The 25,149-nt window shown below is 41.4% G+C and overlaps 1 protein-coding gene across 3 annotated transcripts; it reads right to left on the bottom strand.

The window, feature by feature from the left end:
* Positions 1–1,333: 1,333 nt before the first annotated feature.
* LOC121550392 (zinc finger protein 658B) lies at positions 1,334–23,289 on the bottom strand. 3 transcript variants are annotated; one of them, XM_041862635.2, is made up of 7 exons: positions 23,129–23,289; positions 21,382–21,584; positions 21,015–21,113; positions 20,815–20,910; positions 5,067–5,177; positions 4,781–4,904; positions 1,334–4,243 (listed from the first exon to the last, which is right to left on the bottom strand). In XM_041862635.2, the coding sequence occupies exons 1-7, from the start codon at positions 23,151–23,153 to the stop codon at positions 1,641–1,643; spliced, it is 3,261 nt and encodes a 1,086-aa protein (XP_041718569.2). In that variant the 5' UTR covers positions 23,154–23,289; the 3' UTR covers positions 1,334–1,640. The 3 variants fall into 3 exon arrangements, with proteins under 3 accessions (XP_041718569.2, XP_041718579.2, XP_041718559.2); XM_041862645.2 differs by lacking the exons at positions 20,815–20,910; positions 21,015–21,113; positions 21,382–21,584; positions 23,129–23,289 and adding exons at positions 5,504–5,599; positions 5,704–5,802; positions 6,071–6,270; positions 6,698–6,923; XM_041862625.2 differs by lacking the exons at positions 1,334–4,243; positions 4,781–4,904; positions 5,067–5,177 and adding exons at positions 16,665–19,777; positions 20,283–20,406; positions 20,568–20,678.
* Between the last annotated feature and the right edge of the window lie 1,860 nt (positions 23,290–25,149).

The raw sequence follows: 25,149 nt of genomic DNA on the forward strand, positions 1-25,149 counted from the left end.
TTGACAGTGCATGTCAGAGCAAAAACCAAGCCATGAGGTCGAAGGAATTGTCCGTAGAGCTCCGAGACAGGATTGTGTCGAGGCACAGATCTGGGGAAGGGTACAAAAAAAATTCTGCAGCATTAAAGGTCTCCAAGAACACAGTGGCCTCCATCATTCTTAAATGGAAGAAGCTTGGAACCACCAAGACTCTTCCTAGAGCTGGCCGCCTGGCCAAACTGAGCAATCGGGGGAGAAGGACTTTGGTTAGGGAGGTGACCAAGAACCTGATGGTCACTCTGACAGAGCTCCAGAGTTCCTCTGTGGAGATGGGAGAACCTTCCAGAAGGACAACCATCTCCACAGCACTCCACCAATCAGGCCTTTATGGTAGAGAGGCTGGATGGAAACCACTCCTCAGTAAAAGGCACATGACAGCCCGCTTGAAGTTTGCCAAAAGGCACCTAAAGGACTCTCAGACCATGGGAAACAAGATTCTCTGGTCTGATGAAACCAAGATTGAACTCTTTGGCCTGAATGTCAAGCGTCACGTCTGGAGGAAACCTGGCACCATCCCTACAGTGAAGCATGGTGGTGGCAGCATCATGCTGTTGGGATGTTTTTCAGCAGCAGGGACTGGGAGACTAGTCAGGATCGAGAGAAAGATGAACAGAGCAATGTACAGAGAGATCCTTGATGAAAACCTGCTCCAGACTCAGGACCTCAGACTGGGGCGAAGTTCACCTTCCAAAAGGCCAACAACCCTAAGCAGACAGACAAGACAATGCAGGAGTGGCTTCGGGACAAGTCTCTGAATGTCCTTGAGTGGCCCAGCCAGAACCCAGACTTGAACCCGATCGATCATCTCTGGAGAGACCTGAAAATAGCTGTGCAGCGATGCTCCCCATCCAACCTGACAGAGCTTGAGAGGATCTGCAGAGAAGAGAAACTCCCCAAATACAGGTGTGCCAAGCTTGTAGCGTCATACCCAAGAAGACTCAAGGCTGTAATCGCTGCTAAAGGTACTTCAACAAAGTACTGGGGCGGCAGGTAGCTTAGTGGTTAAGAGCGTTGTACCAGTAACCGAAAGGTCGCTGGTTCTAATCCCCAAGCCGACTAGGTGAAAAATCTGTCGATGTGCCCTTGAGCAAGGCACTTAACCCTAATTGCTCCTGTAAGTCGCTCTGGATAAGAGCGTCCGCTAAATGACCTATTTATTTATTTATTTACTGAGTAAAGGGTCTCTATACTTATGTAAATATTTCTAAAAACCTGTTTTTGCTTTGTCATTATGGGGTATTGTGTTTAGATTGATTTAATCCATTTTAGAATAAGGCTGTAACGTAACAAAATGTCAAAAGTCAAGGGGTCTGAATACTTTCCAAATGCACTGTATGTTAGCAATGGGACTAATGAAAAAATATATAGTTTTTAGGTGGATTTGTCCGTTAAATAATTTAGTTGTCCATGGGTCTTTAGATTTTCTCTCCAAATGACTTAGATATCAATACTTGCAGCCGACTCTACACATAATTTTAGATAGATGATCTATTCAAAATATCCACTTAACTATCAGACGGACCTAGTTATTAAATCTATCCAAACAATTAAAAGAATCAAAAGAATATTCAACAACTGATATGCATATGTACAACAATCATTCAATTTTCATTGAGGGAGTGAGTGAGTTGGTGAGCCTTGAGGCATCGACTTTGGGTGAAAGATTCCCCACATTCCCCACACACATGCTTTTCTGTATGGGTTTTCTGGTGCCTTTTCATGTGATGAGAAAATCTGAAACGTTTGTCACAAACGCTGCATGAAAATGGCTTCTCTCCTGTGTGAAGTCGTTGGTGTGATTTCAGGTAACCTGACTGGATAAAGGACTTTCCACAGTCTTGGCATTTGTAAGGTCTCTCACCAGTATGGTATCTTTCATGCAGCCTCCTTTCATTGGCAGTGATGAAGGTTTTTTCACAATAGGAGCATGGAAAAGGTCTTTCTCCTGTGTGAGTAAGTTCATGTCTTTTCAATGACACTGCTTTGTAAAACTGCTTTCCACAGACTGTACAGGTATATCTCACCCCCTCATGAACTTGCTCAATATGTGTATTCAGCTGAATCTTTGTCCGATAAGTCATGTCACACTGCGAACAAGAAAATGGTTTCTCCTCTGAGTGGGTCCCCATATGCACTGACAGTTCTGAAGCGGCTCGGTAGCTCTTTCCACACTGCCAGCACAGGAACGGCTTTTCTCCTGTGTGCTTCCTACTGTGTATTGTTAGAGAATTTGCTGTTCTGAATTTTTCTGGACAAACAGAGCACTGGTACAGGTACTCTCCTGAATGAACCCTCTCATGGATGACAAGGTACGATAACTGAGTGAAGGTTTTCTCACATTGAGAGCAGGCGTATGGTCCTGCAAATTTATGTTGATGCAGATAGTGTTCTCTCAGACGCCCCAACAGGGTAAAGGTCTTCTCACACATGGTACACTGGATTTCCTTGTGCATCAGCTTGTGTCTGTCAAAGGTAATGGAGTTTGGGTATATCCTTCCACAATCGGAGCAATAGAATGGATTGTGAATTCGTTTGTGTATTCTTAGGGAGGATGAGCCTTTGAATTCCTTGCCGCATTCATCACATTTGAAGACCACCTTTCTTTCTTCCTCCTTGCATTCTGCCTTTGTGTCATCAGTCTCAATGGCTAGCAGTTCACCAGCCTCCTCTGGAGTAACATCCTCTTGTTGCTGGTCCACCAACTGAGATGCTTCTTCTTGGTTCACCTTCAGACAGATATCCCTCTGGTGTTTCTTTAAACCATGCATGTACTTGAAGCGCTGCTCACAATTGCCACATTGATAAGGACGCTCCTCTGAATGGGATCTTATATGAATAGCCATTCCTGAAGCACGGTTAAAAATCTTCCCACACACAGTGCATGGTTTGGGTTCTTTGAGAGTCGGCACTGAAGTAACAGCCGTGATAAGAGGCTCAGTGTCGTTTTCCTTGGTAGTGAGAGGGCTGCTGCAACCTTCGGTTTTAACTTTCACTTGTTGCTGATCCACACTCTGACTCAAGTCTTCTAGGATGCCCTCGTGGCCAAGGATCTCCTGATGTTTCTTCAAGGTATCTTTATACTTAAAACTTCTCTCACAAATAGCACAATGAAAGGGACGCTCCTTTGAGTGAGATTTCAAGTGCCTTTCCATGTCTGAGGTACGAGTCAAAATCCTACCACAAACATAACAGGTTTTTGAGTTGAACAGCCCTTTGTGAGATGGTTGCGGGTTTTGGTCAGTGCCAAGAGACCCAGTGCTACCCACTGATTGGGATTCATCTTTCTCTGGCTGCGGTTCCCCCTTCTGTTGTGACAAGCTTTGACCAACCTGACAGAAATCCTCCAGGTTCACTTTCTTACACAAATCTCTCTCGTGCCTCTTCAAATCATATGAATACTTGAAGCTCTTATCACAATTGGCACACCAAAATGGACGCTCTTTTGAGTGGGATCTCATGTGCCTTGCCATGTCTGAAGTACGAGTGAAAAACCTCCTACACAAAGAGCATGTTTTGGTGTCCAGAGGTCTTTTCTGAGTTAGCCCTGATGGAGAGAGTGTCTTAAGGGGTGATGTGTTCGGAGATTTGCTAGTTGAGGGTTGTGGGATCTCTTCTTTATTTTCCCCATCACCCAAAGGTGAGAGGTTCTTTTCACAAACTCCCAGCTGGTGTCTCTTCAGATCATAAAGATCCTTGAAGCCTATTCCACATTTGAGGCACTTAAACTTATGATCATGATCTTGAGTGTGGCTTTGCTGGTGCCTTCTAAAAGCTGTCGACGGGCATCTTTTGCATGACTTCCACAGGGAAGTGTGCACCTTGGAGGATGATGGCTGTTGGATTGCATGCCCGGAAGAATCTGTTTTACATGTTTTTTGTACTTTTGACCTTATTTTCTTCATCTGCAGCCTTTTGCTTTGTTTTGAGGTTTGAACATGAATTCCGGTGACAGCTAGATTGTCAGTTTCCCCACTTACAGGCTCCCTGGTCATAACATGCTCCTTCTCAGTAAATGTGTCTATTTGATCCTTATCTGGTGCAAGTAGTCCTCCATTTCTCTCCATTTTCCTCTCCACCAACCCTTTTCCTTCCACTCTAGACACATTTTCTGACTGGGAAGCTACTTCTGTGTCAATCCCCACACGGACATGTGGAGGGAGAGACAGAGAGGAGAAGATGTAGTCACCAAAGGACGATGGAGTTTCTTTTTGTGCAAAAGAGGGAGACAAAACACAGGTTAAACTCAATTAATATATTTTCTGCAATAGTGTTTGACTAACATCATACATGTCAATTACTTTTCCACAATCTTATAAATGTGTTATTTAATTCCAGTTTCATATTCCATTTGGTGCCCAACCCATGACTTGCAAAACACTATTCATCAAGTACTTGTGCAAAAAAACAAAATAACATTTTACACTTTAGATGCTTAATTCATTTTAGCACATTTTTGAACAATTTTGGCACAACCAATCCAAGTAACAAAAAATAGACTGTTATATTGTCACATCCACCAGATAGGTGCAGTAAAATGTGTTGTTTTACAGGGTCAGCCATAGTAATACGGCACCCCTGGAGCAAATCAGGATTAAGTGCCTTGCTCAAGAGCACACACAGATTTTTCACCTTGTCGGCTCAGGTATTCGAACCAGCAACCTCTCGGTTACTGGCCCAACGCTCTAACCGCTAGGCTACCTACTATGGATCTATGGATCCTCTGACTCTGTATGATACTCACCGATGGAGTCCAAATGTCCACGTTTTCTGTGGTACTGGAGCAGGGTCCTCAATTGTCTGAAGTCAGGTACAAACTGTATACATTTCTCCAGGGCAGAGGGGACAGCATTTAGCAAGGTGGCAGTCTTGAGAGAGAGGAACATGGTTTAAAAGCATTAACAATTACAAACTCATGTCACACTGAGTTTCTTTGTTTAAACGTGAACATTTTTATTGATTCTTGCTTGGTATTCTTGACTGCTAATTCCCCAAGCTAATTAGATAAAGGTGTTATTCCTTCTTATTACCTGTTCAAGGTCTGGTATGGGAAGTAACTTCTCAAGTCTGGAAAGGAATTCCAACATCAGCATCTGTATTGCAGTGTCATACTTGGGCCCGAATTCCACAGGGAACACATCCTAGATGAGAATAAATAAATGTAATAATTAATTTCAATAATTAGCATAGTATTTGCATTTTGTAACCTAGACCAGCACACTTTTTGGCTCAAGGGCCAGATCGGGGTTTCAAAATTCAGAGGGCCGCACAGCTTTTGTTTGTCAAGATAAGGGCAGTTATCTGAAATGATATAGATCCATTATTATTTCTACATACTTTCTATTTGGTTTTATATGTTAAAGTGTAGCCTGGAGTTGTTTTTTAAATCCAAAATAATCACAGGACTGGATAGGGAAGTAAAGCAGAAAGAGGTGGTCACTTTCCCACTGTATAAAGCAACACAAACCTGGTAAAAGTTCTCCCTTTCACTTGGGTCTTTCAGCAGAGATTCAACCAGCTCCACAAACTTTGATTCAGATAATTCCACCTCTGCATCACTTGACTGCAACAAAACATGCACAACAGTTAAATAATCAAATTTTACAACTCAATGACACAATACTTTGACTGACATAGGCCTTTGCTCCCTCCCTGAAAGATACTCACCTCTGCTTCCCCAGTGGATATGAGGCTTCGGATCCTGTCCAGGTGTTGCTGAATGTCTTGGTCTGCTGTCTGCTCAGTGCGACACAGCTCCAGAACCATCTAAAATTACAGATGACCAGTCAGTAGTACAAAGGTCAACCACACACTTCGTAGGCATTGCTCTGTTCTCATTGTGACACATTTAGATAGATAGCCTAGCTAAGGGCCAATGTCAGTATTTGAGAAAATCAGTGTCAGGGTCTTCATCTCAGTCAATGTTTAACAGCTGGGTGTTTTATGCTAGAGTCAACAATATTGTTGTCAGAGACTAACCTCACATGATCTTGTTGCATGTTTCTTTTTCCCCATTCTGAGCCCAATCTCTTACCCTTGCTCGAAGCCCCAGGATGAGTTGGGCCCTCTGACTGCAACTCAAAAGCTCTGGCACAATCTCTGTCACCGTGGTGACAAACTCCTCCAGCATCCCATAATCTTGAACATCTCCTCGCTGAACCACTTGCCACATGGCTGCAGAGACAAGCCGCAGTGGTGGAATGAAGAGACGTAGAGAGGGAAGAAGAGGGGGACCTAAAAAATAAGGATATGAGCCACAATAATGATTGAAATAATACTGAACTGATATTCAAAGTTAGAGCTAGTTCAAAAACATATTTAAAACAATTACTCAATGTTCCTGAATTAACTTGTCAGACTTAATGAAACCAATGGAATTGCCCCAAATTTGGAAACAGCAGTTATACAAACTAATCAAGCACACCAGATTAGTTCCAAATATTGAGGTCCCCAGACTCTTGCAAGTCATTTAGTTAAAGAAAAGGTAAGTTTATGTCCAAATCGGCTATCGCTTACAAAACATAACAGTGGATGATTCTGAAGTACTAGTCATCCCGCTCCTAGCATACTATAAATATCGAGAAAGACGGAAATCTAGCGAGGATACGCCATGTTGAACATCAAGCACACCAACCCTAGTAAAAAAGCAAATCCGCACTACCATTTTCGCTGGGATTTTGACGTTGCATCTCGTCCTCATACAAAAGTAGTCACGCACGAAGCTTGAAATGTAGCTAAGTATTTGTTATAGCTATGGTTTCTAAAGTGAAAAGGCTTACAACAGTTAAAAAACCTAATCGTCGGTAGCAGTGTGATACACTGAACGTAGTCCGTTCAATTTCCGGTTGCATTTACTCAGTGCAACATGGCAGTATTGCCATTGTTTATAAAAGTTATTGTTAGTAATGTCGAAATAAACATGTCTCCAACCCCAATATCACACACTGAAAATATACAGTACCAGTCAAAAGTTTGGACACACCTACTCATTCAATGGGTTTTTCTTTATTTTTACTATTTTCTACATTGTAGAATAATAGTGAACACATCAAAACTATGAAATAACACATATGGAATCATGTAGTAACCAAAAAAGTGTTAAACAAATAAAAAATATTTGAGATTTGAGATTCTTCAAAGTAGCCACCCTTTGCCTTGATGACAGCTTTGCATTCTCTCAACCAGCTTCACCTGTAATGCTTTTCCCACATACAGTGAGGGAAAAAAGTATTTGATCCTCTGCTGATTTTGTACGTTTGCCCACTGACAAAGAAATGATCAGTCTATAATTTTAATGGTAGGTTTATTTGAACAGTGAGAGACAGAATAACAACAACAAAAAAATCCAGAACAACGCATGTAAAAAAAAATTTATAAATTGATTTTCATTTTAATGAGGGAAATAAGTATTTGACCCCCTCTCAATCAGAAAGATTTCTGGCTCCCAGGTGTCTTTTATACAGGTAACGAGCTGAGATTAGGAGCACACTCTTAAAGGGAGTGCTCCTAATCTCAGTTTGTTACCTGTATAAAAGACCCCTGTCCACAGAAGCAATCAATCAATCAATCAGATTCCAAACTCTCCACCATGGCCAAGACCAAAGAGCTCTCCAAGGATGTCAGGGACAAGATTGTAGACCTACACAAGGCTGGAATGGGCTACAAGACCATCGCCAAGCAGCTTGATGAGAAGGTGACAACAGTTGGTGCGATTATTCGCAAATGGAAGAAACACAAAAGAACTGTCACTCTCCCTCGGCCTGGGGCTCCATGCAAGATCTCACCTCGTGGAGTTGCAATGATCATGAGAACGGTGAGGAATCAGCCCAGAACTACACGGGAGGATCTTGTCAATGATCTCAAGGCAGCTGGGACCATAGTCACCAAGAAAACAATTGGTAACACACTACGCCGTCAAGGACTGAAATCCTGCAGCGCCTGCAAGGTCCCCCTGCTCAAGAAAGCACATATACAGGCCCGTCTGATGTTTGCCAATGAACATCTGAATGATTCAGAGGAGAACTGGGTGAAAGTGTTGTGGTCAGATGAGACCAAAGATCGAGCTCTTTGGCATCAACTCAATTCGCCGTGTTTGGAGGAGGAGGAATGCTGCCTATGACCCCAAGAACACCATCCCCACCGTCAAACATGGAGGTGGGAAGATTATGCTTTGGGGGTGTTTTTCTGCTAAGGGGACAGGACAACTTCACCGCATCAAAGGGACGATGGACGGGGCCATGTACCGTCAAATCTTGGGTGAGAACCTCCTTCCCTCAGCCAGGGCATTGAAAATGGGTCGTGGATGGGTATTCCAGCATGACAATGACCCAAATCACACGGCCAAGGCAACAAAGGAGTGGCTCAAGAAGAAGCACATTAAGGTCCTGGAGTGGCCTAGCCAGTCTCCAGAACTTAATCCCATAGAAAATCTGTGGAGGGAGCTGAAGGTTCGAGTTGCCAAACGTCAGCCTCGAAACCTTAATGACTTGGAGAAGATCTGCAAAGAGGAGTGGGACAAAATCCCTCCTGAGATGTGTGCAAACCTGGTGGTCAACTACAAGAAACGTCTGACCTCTGTGATTGCCAACAAGGGTTTTGCCACCAAGTACTAAGTCATGTTTTGCAGAGGGGTCAAATACTAATTTCCCTCATTAAAATGCAAATCAATTTATAACATTTTTGACATGCGTTTTTCTGGATTTTTTTGTTGTTATTCTGTCTCTCACTGTTCAAATAAACCTACCATTAATTAAAATTATAGACTGATCATGTCTTTGTCAGTGGGCAAACGTACAAAATCAGCAGGGGATCAAATCATTTTTTCCCTCACTGTATGCTGCTTTTCCTTCACTCTGCGGTCCAACTCATCCCAAACCATCTCAGTTGGGTTGAGGTCGGGTGATTGTGGAGGCCAGGTCATCTGATGCAGCACTCCATCACTCTCCTTCTTGGTCAAATAGCCCTTACACAGCCTGGAGGTGTGTTGTGTCATTGTCCTGTTGAAAAACAAATGATAGTCCCACTAAGCGCAAACCAGATGGGATGGCGTATCGCTGCAGAATGCTGTGGTAGCCATGCTGGTTAAGTGTGCCTTGAATTCTAAATAAATCACAGACAGTGTCACCAGCAAAGCACCCCCACACCATCACACCTCCTCCTCCATGCTTCACGGTGGGAACCACACATGCGGAGATCATCCATTCACCTACTCTGCGTCTCACAAAGACACGGCGGTTGGAACCAAAAATCTCAAATTTGGACTCATCAGACCAAAGGACAGATTTCCACCGGTCTAATGTCCATTGCTCGTGTTTCTTGGCCCAAGCAAGTCTCTTCTTCTTATTGGTGTCCTTTGGTAGTGGTTTCTTTGCAGCAATTGGACCATGAAGGCCTGATTCACGCAGTCTCCTCTGAACAGTTGATGTTGAGATGTGTCTGTTACTTGAACTCGGTGAAGCATTTATTTGGGCTGCAATCTGAGGTGCAGTTATTCTAATGAACTTATCCTCTGCAGCAGAGGTAACTCTGTGTCTTCCTTTCCTGTGGCGGTCCTCATGAGAGCCAGTTTCATCATAGCGCTTGATGGTTTTTGCGACTGCACTTGAAGAAACGTTCAAAGTTCTTGAAATGTTCCAGATTAACTGACCTTCATGTCTTAAAGTTATGATGGACTGTCGTTTCTCTTTGCTTATTTGAGCTGTTCTTGCCATAATATGGACTTGGTCTTTTACCAAATAGGGCTATCTTCTGTATACCACCGCTACCTTGTCACAACACAACTGATTGGCTCAAACGCATTAAGAAGGAAAGAAATTCCACAAATTAACAAGGCACACCTGTTAATAGAAATGCATTCCAGGTGACTACCTCATGAAGCTGGTTGAGAGAATGCCAAGAGTGTGAAATGCTGTCATCAAGGCAAACTGTGGCTACTTTGAAGAATCTCAAATATAAAATATATTTTGATTTGTTTAACACCTTTTTGGTTACTACATGATTCCATATGTGTTATTTCATAGTTTTGATGTCTTCACTATTATTCTATAATGTAGAAAATAGTAAAAATAAAGAAAACCCCTTGAATGAGTAGGTGTGTCCAAACTTTTGACTGGTACTGTATGTGTGTACATTGTGCTATCAATTGGGGAGAGAGAGACTCAAATATCACATTCATTTGCAGTGGTGTAAAGTACTTAAGTAAAGATACTTTAAAGTACTACTTAAGTAGTTTTGGGGGGTATCTGTACTTTACTTTACTATTTATATTTTGGGCAACTTTTACTTTTACTTCACTTCATTCTGAAATAAAATAATGTACTTTTTACTCCATACATTTTCCATGACACCCTCGTTACATCTTGACAGGAAAAAGGTCAAATTCACACACTTATCAAGAGAACATCCCTGGTCATCCCTAATGCATCTGATCTGGCGGACTCACTAAACACAAATGCTTCGTCTGTAAATTATGTCTGAGTGTTGGAGTGTGCCGATGGCTATCCGATGGCTATTGCTTATTATAAGGAATTTGAAATGATTTATACTTTTACTTTTGATACTTTAGTACAATTTAGCAATTCCATTTACTTTTGATACTTAAGTATATTTAAAACCAAATACTTTTAGACTTTTACTCAAGTAGTATTTTACTGGGTGACTTTCACTTTCACTTGAGTCCTTTTCTATTAAGGTATCTTTACTTTTACTCAAGTATGACAATTGAGTACTTTTTCCACCACTGTTCATTTGTACATATTCACTGTATATGTTGACCTTTGATGATGTTAAATGGCATTATGCTTATCCTTGTAATTCGGATCATAACTATTTTATTAACATTATTATTCTCTTGGACAAATATTATATTCACACATGTAAATAGGGTGGGAAAATTCCTTATTTTGTAGTTATTTTAATTGAATTGTTACAATTTTATAAATCCCTCAAACTTGTGAAACTGGAAAATTATTAGAAGTCATGTCTCTGAAGGTTCATTGTATACACAGGAATGTCCCTGTATTGATGTAATATTGGTATTATTGTTGCAATAAAAATAAATTAATAACGCACGAGGGGGTGTGGTATATGGCCAATATACCACGGCTAAAGGCTGTTCTTAAGCACGACGCAACGATGAGTGCCTGGATATAGCCCTTAGCCGTGGCATATTGGCCATATACCACAAACCCCCGAGGTGCCTTATTGCTATTATAAACTGATTACCAACGTAATTAGAGCCGTAAAAATATATGTTTTTTCATACCTGTTGTATACGGTCTGATGTATCACGGTTGTCAGCCAATCAGCATTCAGGGCTCGAACCATCCAGTTTATAATTTACCATGGTATAGTCTGAATCATGGAAATGTACGATGGTTTTAGCCTTGAAGTATTACATTTACATTTACATCATTTAGCAGACGCTCTTATCCAGAGCGACTTACAAATTGTGATGGTACTACCATGGTACTGCCATTGTACCTACATTTTACGATGGTATTGCCTCATTTATACCATGGTATAGATGTGGATCATGGAAATACCATGGTTTTAAACTGCATTATACATTCTACCATGGTAATGCACAATTATGATAAATGGTACCAAAAATTCTCATATGGTACCATCTTTATTAATTGTGCATTACCATAGTACAATGGTAATGATAAAGTCAGAGGCAGGGTACTATTGTTGGTCCTAGTTTTCTGTAACGTCAAATAAAAAGGGAAATAGTTGCTGTGAAAAAGGGTAATACTTTTTGTATTAATAGTACCGTTTTTTGCTCATGTTTGGGTTCCCTGTGTTTCCAACCTGAAACGTGGGAGAAAGTGAGATATATGGTAGTGTCGTAGTAAATATATAATGTTATAGCTTGGTCTGACTAAAATCTTGTGCATGACCCATTTTGTGTTGGGCCTTTGTATTCAATACAATGGACAAAAGAGTCCTATCTTGTCAGCCTTGTCAGCAGGTGGCTAAGGACAACACCCACGCCATAGGTCTCTCAGTTCTTCCAACTCACGAGTTCTTGCTCTGAGGACACACACACACACACACACACACACACACACACACACACACACACACATCATCACTGATAAACACACACACACACACACACACATCATCACTGATAACACACACACACACACACACACACACACACATCATCACTGTTAAACACACACACACACACACACACACACACACAAAAAATCCCCTTCTCTTAGGCTGAACATCTGAAGACAGAGAACCCGACTCAGAGCCAATGCAACAGTGGAGGGGCCCTCGCCCAACTCATCAGGACCAATCAGAAGATCAGAACTACTAGATTCAACCTACATCATTTACTGTATAAAATGTCTGCACACAATGTTTCGGCGCTCTCTCAGATATCTCCCTACGAGATTGACGAACGGGTCCGTGCACGCGATTCCAGATATCTTTACCTCTGAATAAACTGCCTTTATTATACCATATCCACCCTGTCCAAAGTCTCTACTTGGTCTCAGTTCTCCAGTAAACTTGTTTTATCAACAGTAGCCGAATCTTTGGCATTTTGTAAAAATATACAGTATTTATAGTCAAGGGGCCTCGTGCTTGTTTCGGCCCGCAGAGGGAGCCGCTCGCTCTAGTGGTTGCTTCACTCTACAGTGGCTCTCGCGCTAGCCTGCCTAGTCAGTGAGTGAATTAATGAGAAAGCCAACTGAAAACTGAAGAGAGAAGCACCAGATAAACTAAATATTTTAAACGCTATTATCACGGTGAGCGAGATATAAACCATAGAATATGAAACACCAAGTTAAGCGGAGTGTAGTGATATTATTGTTGTTATTTGTTGATTATGTTTTGATAGTTTAATTAATGTATAAATGTCCGTTAACATTGAAGCTAACGTCGGCTAAAGTTAGCGCCAGTCGAACTAGCCTGTCGTAGTCATGGCGACAGGACTAACGAACGTTCTTACAGTGTAAACAAAGTGAAACATTGTAACTTGCTGTTTATAGGGATATGTTATACGAAATAATATGATAATTAATACCTTTTTACAAATCGTTTTTTAGTATGTTGGTTATTTAGAATTTGTATAAGAATAGCCAAGTCAGTTGAATGAGAGAGCCAACTGAAAACTGTATTGGAGAGAGAAGCACCAGATAAACTATTTTAAATCTTCAAGGTTTCAGACTTCCTTCGTTCTTCTCACCATACCCTATCCAGCTCAAGGTTTAAGAGGGTACACTACACTACTAGACCATGTGTGTTGTGGTTTTTCACTTTGAGCTAAAGGGATTTAAGAAGGTACTAGGCCTATGCTTTGCCATTTCAGAGCTAGTAGTCAATGTTGCATTATGTGAGTATCATAAATTACAACGTTTTTGGTCACTATATCAGAAAAAAAGGTGGAGCCAGGGGCGGCCTGTTCAATAGGGCGATATGGGCGACGCACTGCCAAACGGGAAAAGGAAGGGATTTTTTTTCTAATCAATTATATCACGGCAACAGTAGTTATCAGTGTTGTAATCTATACGTCTGATCTGCCACAGTGCCACACTGTCACTAAATGTCGAATCAGGCTAAAGTCGTGCTTCAAATGGCTCCCCCCCCTTTTGGGGCGATTTCAGTCAGGTTGAAAATCGCCCAGAAGTCTCTCATAGCCTCTAATGTAAAATCTATTTTTTTCAAATTTCAGAGCATTCAATACAATCTCTATGGGTGTCTGAGGGCTTGCACTTACGCGCTTTCGTCATACGTAACGTAACGTAACCATGAACGTAACTGAGAAAAGAGCGGATTGTGTCTTTGAAAGAAGTTCCTTTTTGTCGGCGAACAAATGAAGATAAATTGGCAACGAAACAATTAGGACCTCCCAGACCAAATTTAATAATTCAACAGGTTTCTACTAAAGGCGGAAAGTCCTACACCCGAGGATTTTCCAAAAATTGGTACGAACGGAAAAATAACATTGCCACTCAACTTGATGAGGGATACAGGCTAGCTGTCCGCCGCCACAACGATGAGGTTAGTGTTGATAATCACAAGTTTACTGGAGAACTGAGACCAAGTAGAGACTTTGGACAGGGTGGATATGGTATAATAAAGGCAGTTTATTCAGAGGTAAAGATATCTGGAATCGCGTGCACGGACCCGTTCGTCAAACTCTTAGGGAGCTATAAATTAAGCCCCATTACTTACCATATCAGATAAGAGAAATTGCTGCAGCTACATATATTTTACATCCTGGCCCTACATAGTTCACTATTTGCATCACTTACCAAAATATTACATGTGGTCATATATGCTTGGAAAGTGGAGATGCCATAGAACGTCAAAAAAGTAAACATTGCTGGAGACACATTGCCGTTTTGGAGAAGACATCGCGTTTGCTAGCGAAGAGATTTGTTGTGGCAAATGAACTTGGGCTGGGAATTGCCAGGAACCTCACGATAAGATAAATGCATCAGCATTGCGAGTCTCATGATTCTATACGTATTGCGATTCGATACTGTGATTTTATTGCGCACCATATGTCTGTTGCAGAGGGATCAGAAAGCCATGAGAACGAGTTTTGATCAGTCATGGAAATAAAAGTGCTGAAAACAAATTGGCTCCCAATGTGAAAAGATTGAGAACAAGCTATGAAGGAACAATAATGGTGTTTTGGTGCAGGTACAGCCAACTAGCGCTAAAATATTGCGATATTGTCAATACAGTATATCGTAAAGTATCACTATGTAACTCGATTTCTTTCACCCCAATCCCTCAAATTAACGGTAAATAACTGAATTGTTTGCCCCACATTTAGCTAAGATGATTAGCTAGCCAGCTAAAATGTTTTATTTAGTTAGCAGTCGCATCTACAATAGTTTACTGTCAATAACATGTCTCCAAAAATGACGTGGTGTCTCCAATTGTGTTGACATTTTACAATTGCGATGCGCATCCATGAGTATCCACTTTCTGTAGCTCTGCTGGTAGAGCATGGCGCTTGTAACGCCAAGGTAGTGGGTTCGATCCCCGGGACCACCCATACACAAAAATGTATGCACGCATGACTGTAAGTCGCTTTGGATAAAAGCGTCTGCTAAATGGCATATTATTATTATTATTATCTGAAGAGAGCCCGAAACATTGTGTGCAGACATTTTATGCAATAAATGAAGTAGGTTGAATCTAGTAGTTCTGATCTTCTGATTGGTCCTGATGAGTTGGCGAGGTCCCCTCCAGGCTACTGTCACTGTTGCATTGGCTCTGAGTCGGGTTCTCTGTCTTCAAATGTTCAGCCTAAGAGAGGGGATTTTTTGTGTGTGTGTGTGTGTGTGTGTGTTTAACAGTGATGATGTGTGTGTGTGTGTGTGTGTGTGTGTGTGTTTAACAGTGATGATGTGTGTGTGTGTGTGTTTGTGTGTGTGTGTGTGTGTGTCCTCAGAGCAAGAACTCGTGAGTTGGAAGAACTGAGAGGCCTATGGCGTGGGTGTTGTCCTTGGCCACCTGCTGACAAGGCTGACAAGATAGGACCCTTTTGTCCATTGTTATTGGATAGGAACAGAACTTATAACCAGCTCCTGACCTAAATAGATCTTAGCACAACATTTTACTCAACATATCATATTCCATATTCACTATAACAAATATATTTACTACGACATTAGCAAGAACCGCCACATCCTCAGCCGGCTAATCCAGTGTGTGAAGTTTTGCGGGAGTGTTTGAGTTAGCTTTGCGAGGCAAAGATGAAACTGAGGGCTCCACCAACCCTGGTAAGCCAACACTTTTGAGATCAGTCAATAAATGCTTCTGGTATTGACTTATATGCTGCCCCTGTCTTCATGTTGTTGCTGGACATATCTTTTTTTAAATGTGTGTAGGTCACCTAAATCATCAGAAAAATTGCCCCCCCTGAGAATTTTTTCAGGAGCCGCCACTGGGTGGAGCACAGACCATCACAATACATTGTAAACAACGACCATGCTAGTACAAAACTATGGTATTTTATTTTTATTTTTGTACGGTGGGAGCTAGTATAATGAAAATACCATGGTACTGGTGCAAAAAAAACATGATAGTACCATGGTATTCTTTTCATTGTACTACCATGGTACATTTTTGCAAGGGAAATAGTGCCTCCCGCAGGCGATGGCTGCAAGTTGCAGCTGGTGAGGAGCAACTGCAGAAAATTGAAGTCGACTGCAGTCAAAACTTTGTGACCTTTGATCACACGGTTGTTGTAAAGTTCATGCAGTCCACATGTAGACACGCCGGAAAATGTTTATCCCCATAATGCAGCACACTTTGAAAGGTTGGTCACCGACTTGACAAAAGTGAGCCACTCGAGCGCGCATGGTGTTGCATTTGGCTATGAGTATGTAATTTGTGCTGTTCGTGTATGCTGTCATGTTGCTGACTCTCATGTGCCCAAAGTAATTGCCCTGCAGAGATAGTTATAGTGGTTTAAATAAGGCCTGAGTAAGGCCAACATGTCACAAATATCCAAACTTTGATGAATTATTTCTCCATTAAGCTTTGGATAATTTGAGGACCAGTGATTTTGACCTGAATTATCCAAATATGACAGATTCAAAATTCAACCAATGCTTGCAGAAATGTATGAAGTGTATCTGTGCAAGATATAAAATGTGAATACACACGTTTTTAATCATATATTTTTACATTACAAATCAGCTATTGAAATTATCCTGTGAATTACGAAATAAATTCAATGAACACAAAAAAACAAAAAATTAAATACAAAAAGGTGTTAAACCAATGTTATATATATATATATATATATAATAACCAACAAGAAACCAAATGCCAGAGTCTAACAGAGTGGTAATGCTTTTGACTCCGGTCCACATTTACCTGCCTGGGGACAAGGGTTCAAGCCCCTTCTCTGCCCTTCTGTCTGTCTCCCTACATTCTGTCTCCCTCACTACTTTCCCTGCTGTACTGTCTTAAAATGAATAACAATACAAAGGGACATCAGAGTTCCAAAAAAACTTTCAATTTTAATTCACGGGGTGAGTGTGTTGGTGTTCAGTCAGGCACTTTCTTTGAGCGAAGGCTAACCCACATTCCCCACACACATGTGGCTTATTTTTTCTTGTATGCGTTCGCTCGTGTTTTAACCTATGATACGATAATCTGAAACTTTTATCACAAAAGTTACATGCAAATGGCTTCTCTCCTGTGTGAAGACGTTGGTGCGATTTCAGGTAACCTGACTGAATGAAAGACTTTCCACAGTCTTGGCATTTGTAAGGTCTCTCACCAGTATGGTATCTTTCATGCAGCCTTCTTTCATTGGCAGTGATGAAGGTTTTTGTGCAATAGGAGCATGGAAAAGGTCTTTCTCCTGTGTGAGTAAGTTCATGTCTTTTCAATGACACTGCTTTGTAAAATTGCTTTCCACAGATTGTACAAGGGTATCTCACCCCCTCATGAACTTGTTCAATGTGTGAATTCAGCTGAAGTTTTGTTCTGTAGGACATGTCACACTGCGAGCAAGAAAATGGTCTCTCCTCTGAGTGGGTCCCCATATGCACTGACAGTTCTCCAGCAGCCTTGAAGCTCTTTCCACACTGCCAGCACAGGAATGGCTTTTCTCCTGTGTGCTTCCTACTGTGTATTGTTAGAGAATTTGCTGAATTAAACTTTGCTTGACAAACAGAGCACTGGTACAGGTACTCTCCTGAATGAACCCTCTCATGGATGACAAGGTACGATAACTGAGTGAAGGTTTTCTCACATTGAGAGCAGGCGTATGGTCCTGTGAATTTATGTTGATGCAGATAGTGATCTCTCAGACGCCCCAACAGGGTAAAGGTCTTCTCACACATGGTACACTGGATTTCCTTGTGCTGCATCAGCTTGTGTCTGTCAAAGGCAATGGAGTTTGGAAGTACCCTTCCACAATCAGAGCAATAGCATGGATTGTGAATTCGCTTGTGTGTTCTTAGGGATGATGAACCTTTGAAGTCCTTCCCACAATCATCACATTTGAAGACCACCTTTCTTTTTTCACATTTGAAGACCACCTTTATTTTTTCCTCTCGGCATAAACTTTCTTGGTGTTGCTTCAAATTACAGATGTCATCGAAACTCTTTCCACATTTTTTACACCAGTGAACCAGTTGGAGTTGACTGGTGGATGTCTCTGGGGTATTAGCCTTAAAAGCCAGCAGTTCGCTAGACTCCTCCTCTTGGTGCTGGTCTACAATCTGAGAGGACTCTTCTCGGTTCACCTTACAGATATATCTCTGGTGTTGATTCAAACCTTGCTTGTACTTAAAACTCTGCTCACAGTCGACACATTGATAAGGACGCTCCTCTGAATGGGATCTCATATGAGTAGCTAAATGAGAAGCACAGTCCAACATCTTCCCACACACAGTGCATGCGTGTTCTTTGGCAGTTGGAGCTGGAGTAACAGCCTTGATAAGGGGCTCAGTGTTGTTTTCCTTGGTAGTGAGAGGGCTGATGCAACTCTCTGTGTTAACTTCCACTTGTTGCGGGTCCACACTCTGACCCAAGTCTTCTAGGATGCCCTCGTGACCAAGGATTTCCTGATGTTTCTTCAAAGAGTCTTTGTACTTAAAGCTTCTCTCACAAATAGCACAATGAAAGGGACGTGCCTTTGAGTGAGATTTCAAGTGCCTTTCCATCTGTGAGGTACAAGTCAAAATCTTACCACAGACATAACAGGTTTTGGAATCTACCTGGGTTCGATTTTCTGCAGTGGCAAGAAAAACCTTGTCCGGTTGCGGGCCACTCTGTTGTTGTGCCATGTTCTGACCAACATCCTGACACAAATCTCCCTGGGTCATTCTCTGACACAATTCTCTCTGGTGTTTTTTCAAATCGTATGAATACTTGAATTTCTTACCACAATTGACACACCCAAATGGACACTCTTTTGAGTGGGAGCTCATGTGCCTTACCAAGCTTGAAGTACGAGTAAAACACCTCCCACACACAGAGCATGTGTTGGTGGCTGTGATAGTGTCCAGAGTTCCTTGATGAGATGGCCCTGGTGGAGAGGAAGTCTTGAGGGGTGATGTGATCAGAGATTTGCTAGTTGAGGGTTGTGGGATCTCTTCGTCATCCAAAATTTGGAGCTCCTTTTCACAAACTCGCCTCTGGTGTCTCTTCAGATTATGACCATCCGAGAAGTATTTTTCACATTCGAGGCACTTATACTTGAGATCTCCAGTGTGGGTTAGCTGATGCCTTTTCATGGCTGCAACCCGAGTGAAAGTCTTTCCACACACTTCATATGCCTTATTGAATGGGCCTCTTTTGCATGACTTCTTTGGGGAAGAATGCACCTTGGAGGATGATGGCTGTTTGATTGCACGCCCAAAGCAATCAGTCTTTCGAGGTTTTCGACCTTTTGAACACATTTCCTTAATCTGCAGCCTTTTGCTTCGTTTTAATGGTTGAAAATGTGATGGTCTGAGTGAATTCAAGCCAGTGACAGCTTGATTGTCAATTTCCCCAACGGCAGTCTCCATGTCCATACCATACTCCTGCTCAGTAATTACGTATCTTCTAACCTCATCTCCTGGGACTAGTCCATCAATTTCCTTTGTCCGATTCTCCAACAACTCTCTTGCTTCCATTCCCTCCAAATTCATGCTTTCTGACTGTGTATCAGAGTCTACATCTGGGGCAGTCACCACTCGCACGTATGGAGGAAGAGACAAAGAGGAGAGGATGCAGTCACCAAAGGACGATGGAGTTCCTTTTCATGCAAAAGAGGGAGACAATTAAAAATATTACGGTTAAATTGAACAGCATATGATAATTCATGTCAATGCCTCAAATATAAACTTTTACCGATAAAAGTAACAATTGCTCTACTTGACACAAATCATTCAAGTAATAAGGCCGAGGGAGTGTGGTATATTTAAGCAATAAGGCAGAGGAGGTGTGGTATTTGGCCAATATACCAGGGCTAAAGCTGTTCTTAAAGCATGATGCAATGTGGAGTGCCTGGATACAGCCCTTAGCAGTGGTATATTGGCCATACACCCCAAATAAAAACAGAGGTGCCTTATTGCTAATATAAACTGTTACCAACGTAATTAGAGCAGTAAACAAGTATTTATATATCATACCTGTGGTATATTGTTTGATATACACATGGCTGAAATGCTGTTTCAGCCGATCAGCATCCAGGACCCAAACTACCCCATTTATAATTGCAATTTTGGCACAACCAATCTATAACACTGTATAATACTCACGGATGGAGTCCAAATGTCCCCGTTCTCTGTGGTACTGGAGCAGGGTCCTCAATTGTATGGGGTCAGGTACAAACTGTACACATTTCTCCAGGGCAGAGGGGACAGCATTTAGCAAGGTGGCGGTCTTGAGAGAGGAACATGGTTTAAAAGCATTAACAACTACAAACTCATGTCACACTTGAATTTCTTTGTTTAAATGTAAAAAATATTATTGATTCTTGCTTGGTATTCTTGACTACTAATTCCCCAAGCTAATTAGATAAAGGTGTTATTCCTTCTTATTACCTGTTCAAGGTCTGGTATGGGAAGTAACTTCTCAAGTCTGGAAAGGAATTCCAACATCAGCATCTGTATTGCAGTGTCATACTTGGGCCCGAATTCCACAGGGTACACATCCTAGGAGAGAATAAATTAACCTAAAATGATAATAATACTTATATTTATATTGGTTTGAACCAATATAAAACTACACCACTAAAACCTAGACCAGCAAAACGTGTATACTTTCCCACCGTATAAGAGCAAGACAAACCTGGTAAAAGTTCTCCCTTTCACTTGGGTCTTTCAGCAGAGATTCAACCAGCTCCACAAAGTTTGATTCAGATAATTCCACCTCCGCATCACTTGACTGCAACAAAAAATGCACAACAGTTAAATAATCAAATTTTACAACTCAATGACACAATACTTTGACTGACATAGGCCTTTGCTCCCTCCCTGAAAGATACTCACCTCTGCTTCCCCAGTGGATATGAGGTTTCGGATCCTGTCCAGGTGTTGCTGAATGTCTTGGTCTGCTGTCTGCTCAGTGCGACACAGCTCCAGAACCATCTAAAATTACAGATGACCAGTCAGTAGTACAAAGGTCAACCACACACTTCGTAGGCATTGCTCTGTTCTCATTGTGACACATTTAGATAGATAGCCTAGCTAAGGGCCAATGTCAGTATTTGAGAAAATCAGTGTCAGGGTCTTCAACTCAGTCAATGTTTAACAGCTGGCTGTTTTAGGCTAGAGTCAACAATATTGTTGTCAGAGACTAACCTCACATGATCTTGTTGCATGTTTCTTTTCCCCCATTCTGAGCCCAATCTCTTACCCTTGCTCGAAGCCCCAGGATGAGTTGGGCCCTCTGACTGCAACTCAAAAGCTCTGGCACAATCTCGGTCAGCGTGGTGACAAACTCCTCCAGCATCCCATAATCTTGAACATCTCCTCGCTGAACCACTTGCCACATGGCCGCAGAGACAAGCCGCAATGGTGGAATGAAGAGACGCAGAGAGGGAAGAAGAAGAGGGGGACCTAAAAATAAGAAAATAATTTGTAAACAGAGCTACGCAGATGTCTTGCAAGCTAAGAAGTTATCCCACTACATTGTACAGTCACCTTGACCAGGCGCAAACAAGTTTGACAAAGCGCACACATTCATAGCACCTAGCTATAGTTAGACGGGTAGGCCTAAATGCTATTCTGAACAAAAATATAAACGCAACATGCAACAATTTCAACTATTTTAATCAGTCAATTGAAATAAATTAGGTCCTAATCTATGGATTTGCATGACTGGGCAGGGGTGCAGCCAATCAGAATTCGTTTTTCCCCACAAAAGGGCTTTATTACAGACAGAAATACTCCTCAGTTTCATCAGCTGTCCGGGGGGCTGGTCTCAGATGATCCCGCAGGTAAATTAGCCAGATGTGGAGGTTGTGGACTTTCGTGGTTACACGTGGTCTGCGGATGTGAGGCTGGTTGGACGTACTGCCAAATTCTAAGACGACGTTGGAGGCGACTTACGGTAGAGAAATTAACATTAAATTATCTGGCAACAGCTCTGGTGGACATTCTTGCAGTCAGCAAGTCAATTGCACGCTCCCTCAAAACTTGAGACATCTGTGGCATTGTGTTGTGACAAAACTGAACATTTTAGAGTGGCCTTTTATTGTCCCCAGCACAAGGTGAACCTGTGTAATGATCATTCTGTTTAATCAGCTTCTTGAAATGCCACACCTGTCAGGTGGATGGATTATCTTGGCAAAGAATAAATGCTCACTAACTGGGATGTAAACAAATATATACATTTGAGAGAAATAAGCTTTTTGTGCATATGGGACATTTCTGGGACATTTATTTCAGTTCATGAAACATGGGACCAACACTTTCATGTTGCGTTTATAGTTTTGTTCAGTATAAGGGGGACCCTTGAGACGTCCAATCTGACGTCACCCCATTGAAGTTGAAACATAATAAGGTAAGGTAAGGGTTAAGGTTAAGGTTAGGGACGTCCCAAGGATCCCACTCTCAGCATCTACCTTAGAAGAAGTGCAGAGCTAAAGAAATGGATATGATCCGCAACCCTGATTGAAATAATACTTAACAGATATTCAAAGTTAAAATTTAACATGAGTCTGAGCTGCTTCAAATACATATCTAAAATATTTAATAAAAAGGTGGCTGATTTCACCTGTCAGACAATGAAACCTATGGTGATGCCCCAAACGTGCAAACTGCATGCACAAGCTAACCAAGTGCACCTGATTAGTTTCAAATATGTTTAGATCGACAGATTTTTTAGTTTGGCTAAAAACAACGCATTCTTGTTAAAGTAGGTCTGTATGTCCCGCTACAGTGTAAAGCGCGTACCTTAGTTGGTAGAAATTAGCTACATAAATCCAATCAATTATTATTACTAAATAGGCTTTCCCTTACAAAACATAACAGTGGATGATTCTGAAGTAGTAGCCCTCCTGCTCCCAGCGTTCTAAAAATAACGACAGACGCAAATTCAGCAAGGATACGCCATGTTGAACATCAAGCACACCAAGCCTAGTTAACAAAATCCACTATACCATTTTCGTAAGGATTCACGTCCATCCGGTCCTCATACAATATTCACGCACGAAACATGAAATGTTGCTAAGTGTGATAACTATGATTTCTACATTAAAAGGCTTGCAACAGTTTTAAACCTTATCTTCAGTAGCAGTGTGACAGTGAACGTAGTCCGTTCAATTTCCGGTTGCGTTTACCGCCCACAAATTCCTGAATAAAAATCCCCGTGACTTAAATTAAAGTTGTAAATGGTTAGAAAGACATCTTTGCCAGCAAGTTCAATTATTGTCTATAATTCTTACTATAGGTTAGCCATACCCTTTTATAATTATTACAATTAAGAAAACTCACCGGCATGTGCGTAGGGTACTAAGGGGTACCTGCCCACCCCCCTGTAATTCACATAATTATTTTCCCAACTCTTTCACTGGCTGCCACTGTTCTTGCTGAACAAAAAATGTCCTCTGTGTCATCACAACTTTTGTGTGGACCCCTTTATGGTTATGAATGTGTTTCTACCTGTCATTTAGACAATGACTAGCCCAATTAGTGCTAGTTTATGCTAAGTTACTAGCTAGCAACTTCACTAGCAGATCGTTTGAGGTGTTGGTGAACACATTATATGGAGAGGGAGTACAAAACCATCGACGCTAGACAGAGAGGAATTTGCTTAAGCAAAAGGCAGTTTATTAAAACAGAGATAGCTGGTACTGTTCAAGCTACATGCATGGACCCATTCAATTGCCTCTTATGGAGACAGTTGAGAAGGGATGAATAAACAGAGTTTACAGCATTACTTATACAATGTAACATAAAGGAAGGGGTCCTTCTTCTAGTCCCTTGATTGGTTCCCGAGGCGTAGGAGGCGGGTCTGCTCTGTCCAGAGCAGATGCCCCATTGGTGCACGGCAGAGGCCTCTGCCCTTGGCACCCGACCAGTAGAAGGAAGTGGAGTTTGAGTGTGCGTCCACAGTGAAATGTCTGTGTGTGTCAAAGAACTCGTGAGGCATGAGAATGAGTGTGCGTGCAAATGAAATATTTGTGTGTGTCCAGGGAACTGGTGAGGAGGATCTGGTGATTGTGGCCTTGGGCGTGGGTGTTTGTCCTGTTATTACACTCCTGACTAGGCCATCTGGTGACAAGATATGGCTGCTCTTCTACTGTCCTTTGTTCGACAACCAACACAACAGCCCACTGTTAATACCAGACACATGACAAATCCCCCTCTTCACGTTATAACATTTTATATTTACTACGACAGAGGTAAGATACATTAAAAAAATTACGTAACTTAATTGCAGTTGTAAATGTTTCCACTAGTGACTGATAGCTTTACAGTTAATGCAACTTTATAGCCTTTTAGCTATTGTACACAGCATTTTATGTCATATAGATAGATAGCTAGCTACGTTTTTAAGAGAGCTTTTCAATTGGCATCTCTCCCCCTGTTTTCAGTCACAGGTGGGGACTGGATTAGGTGTGAGCAGTGAAGGAGGTGGACTCATGAGTTGTGCTCCAATTTGACTGGGGATAGCTTTATTTGTGACCCATGTACAAATTAGAATCGTGCAATAGCAGAGCATAAGAGAGTTGCCACATCAATGTTACACTGAGTTAATTAGTTAAGTTATTGTTATTAAATGTTCTATTCCAATGTTATTTAATATTATTTATATTCCATTCCAATATTATATTCCAATTAATAGTTTTTTTTAATGAATTATAAACAGCTATTGAAAACCTTTTGCTTCTGAATGTCATTTTAAAGACTGCTGGGATTTAAAATCTTGCATTATTAAAATCATATTTAGTGCAATTGTACATAATGGATTGTATGGAAAAGGAACAACAAAGAAAGAACAAAGAAAATGTATGTGCAGGCGAGTTAAAAAGAGGAACTTCACATCAAATCTCCTCAAAGTGCGGATATCAAATCAAATCAAATTTTATTTGTCACATACACGTGTTTGATTTGATAGTGTGGATATTAATGGTGACATGTGCAACACCATTTCCCCCCCATATTTTATTTAAATCAT

Source organism: Coregonus clupeaformis, unplaced genomic scaffold (assembly GCF_020615455.1).
Source record: "Coregonus clupeaformis isolate EN_2021a unplaced genomic scaffold, ASM2061545v1 scaf0658, whole genome shotgun sequence".
Classification (NCBI taxonomy): Eukaryota; Metazoa; Chordata; class Actinopteri; order Salmoniformes; family Salmonidae; genus Coregonus; species Coregonus clupeaformis.

Bases quoted from the DNA above. Each gene is read 5' to 3' on its own strand.
- LOC121550392 (XM_041862625.2), bottom strand. From the start codon at position 23,153: ATGGACGTGAATCCTTACGAAAATG. The intron at 20,407-20,567 runs GTAATAAGAAGG...TCCTCTCTCAAG, and splicing joins CCATACCAGACCTTGAACAG to ACCGCCACCTTGCTAAATGC. The intron at 19,778-20,282 runs GTGAGTATTATA...TTGCATGAAAAG, and splicing joins GGGACATTTGGACTCCATCC to GAACTCCATCGTCCTTTGGT.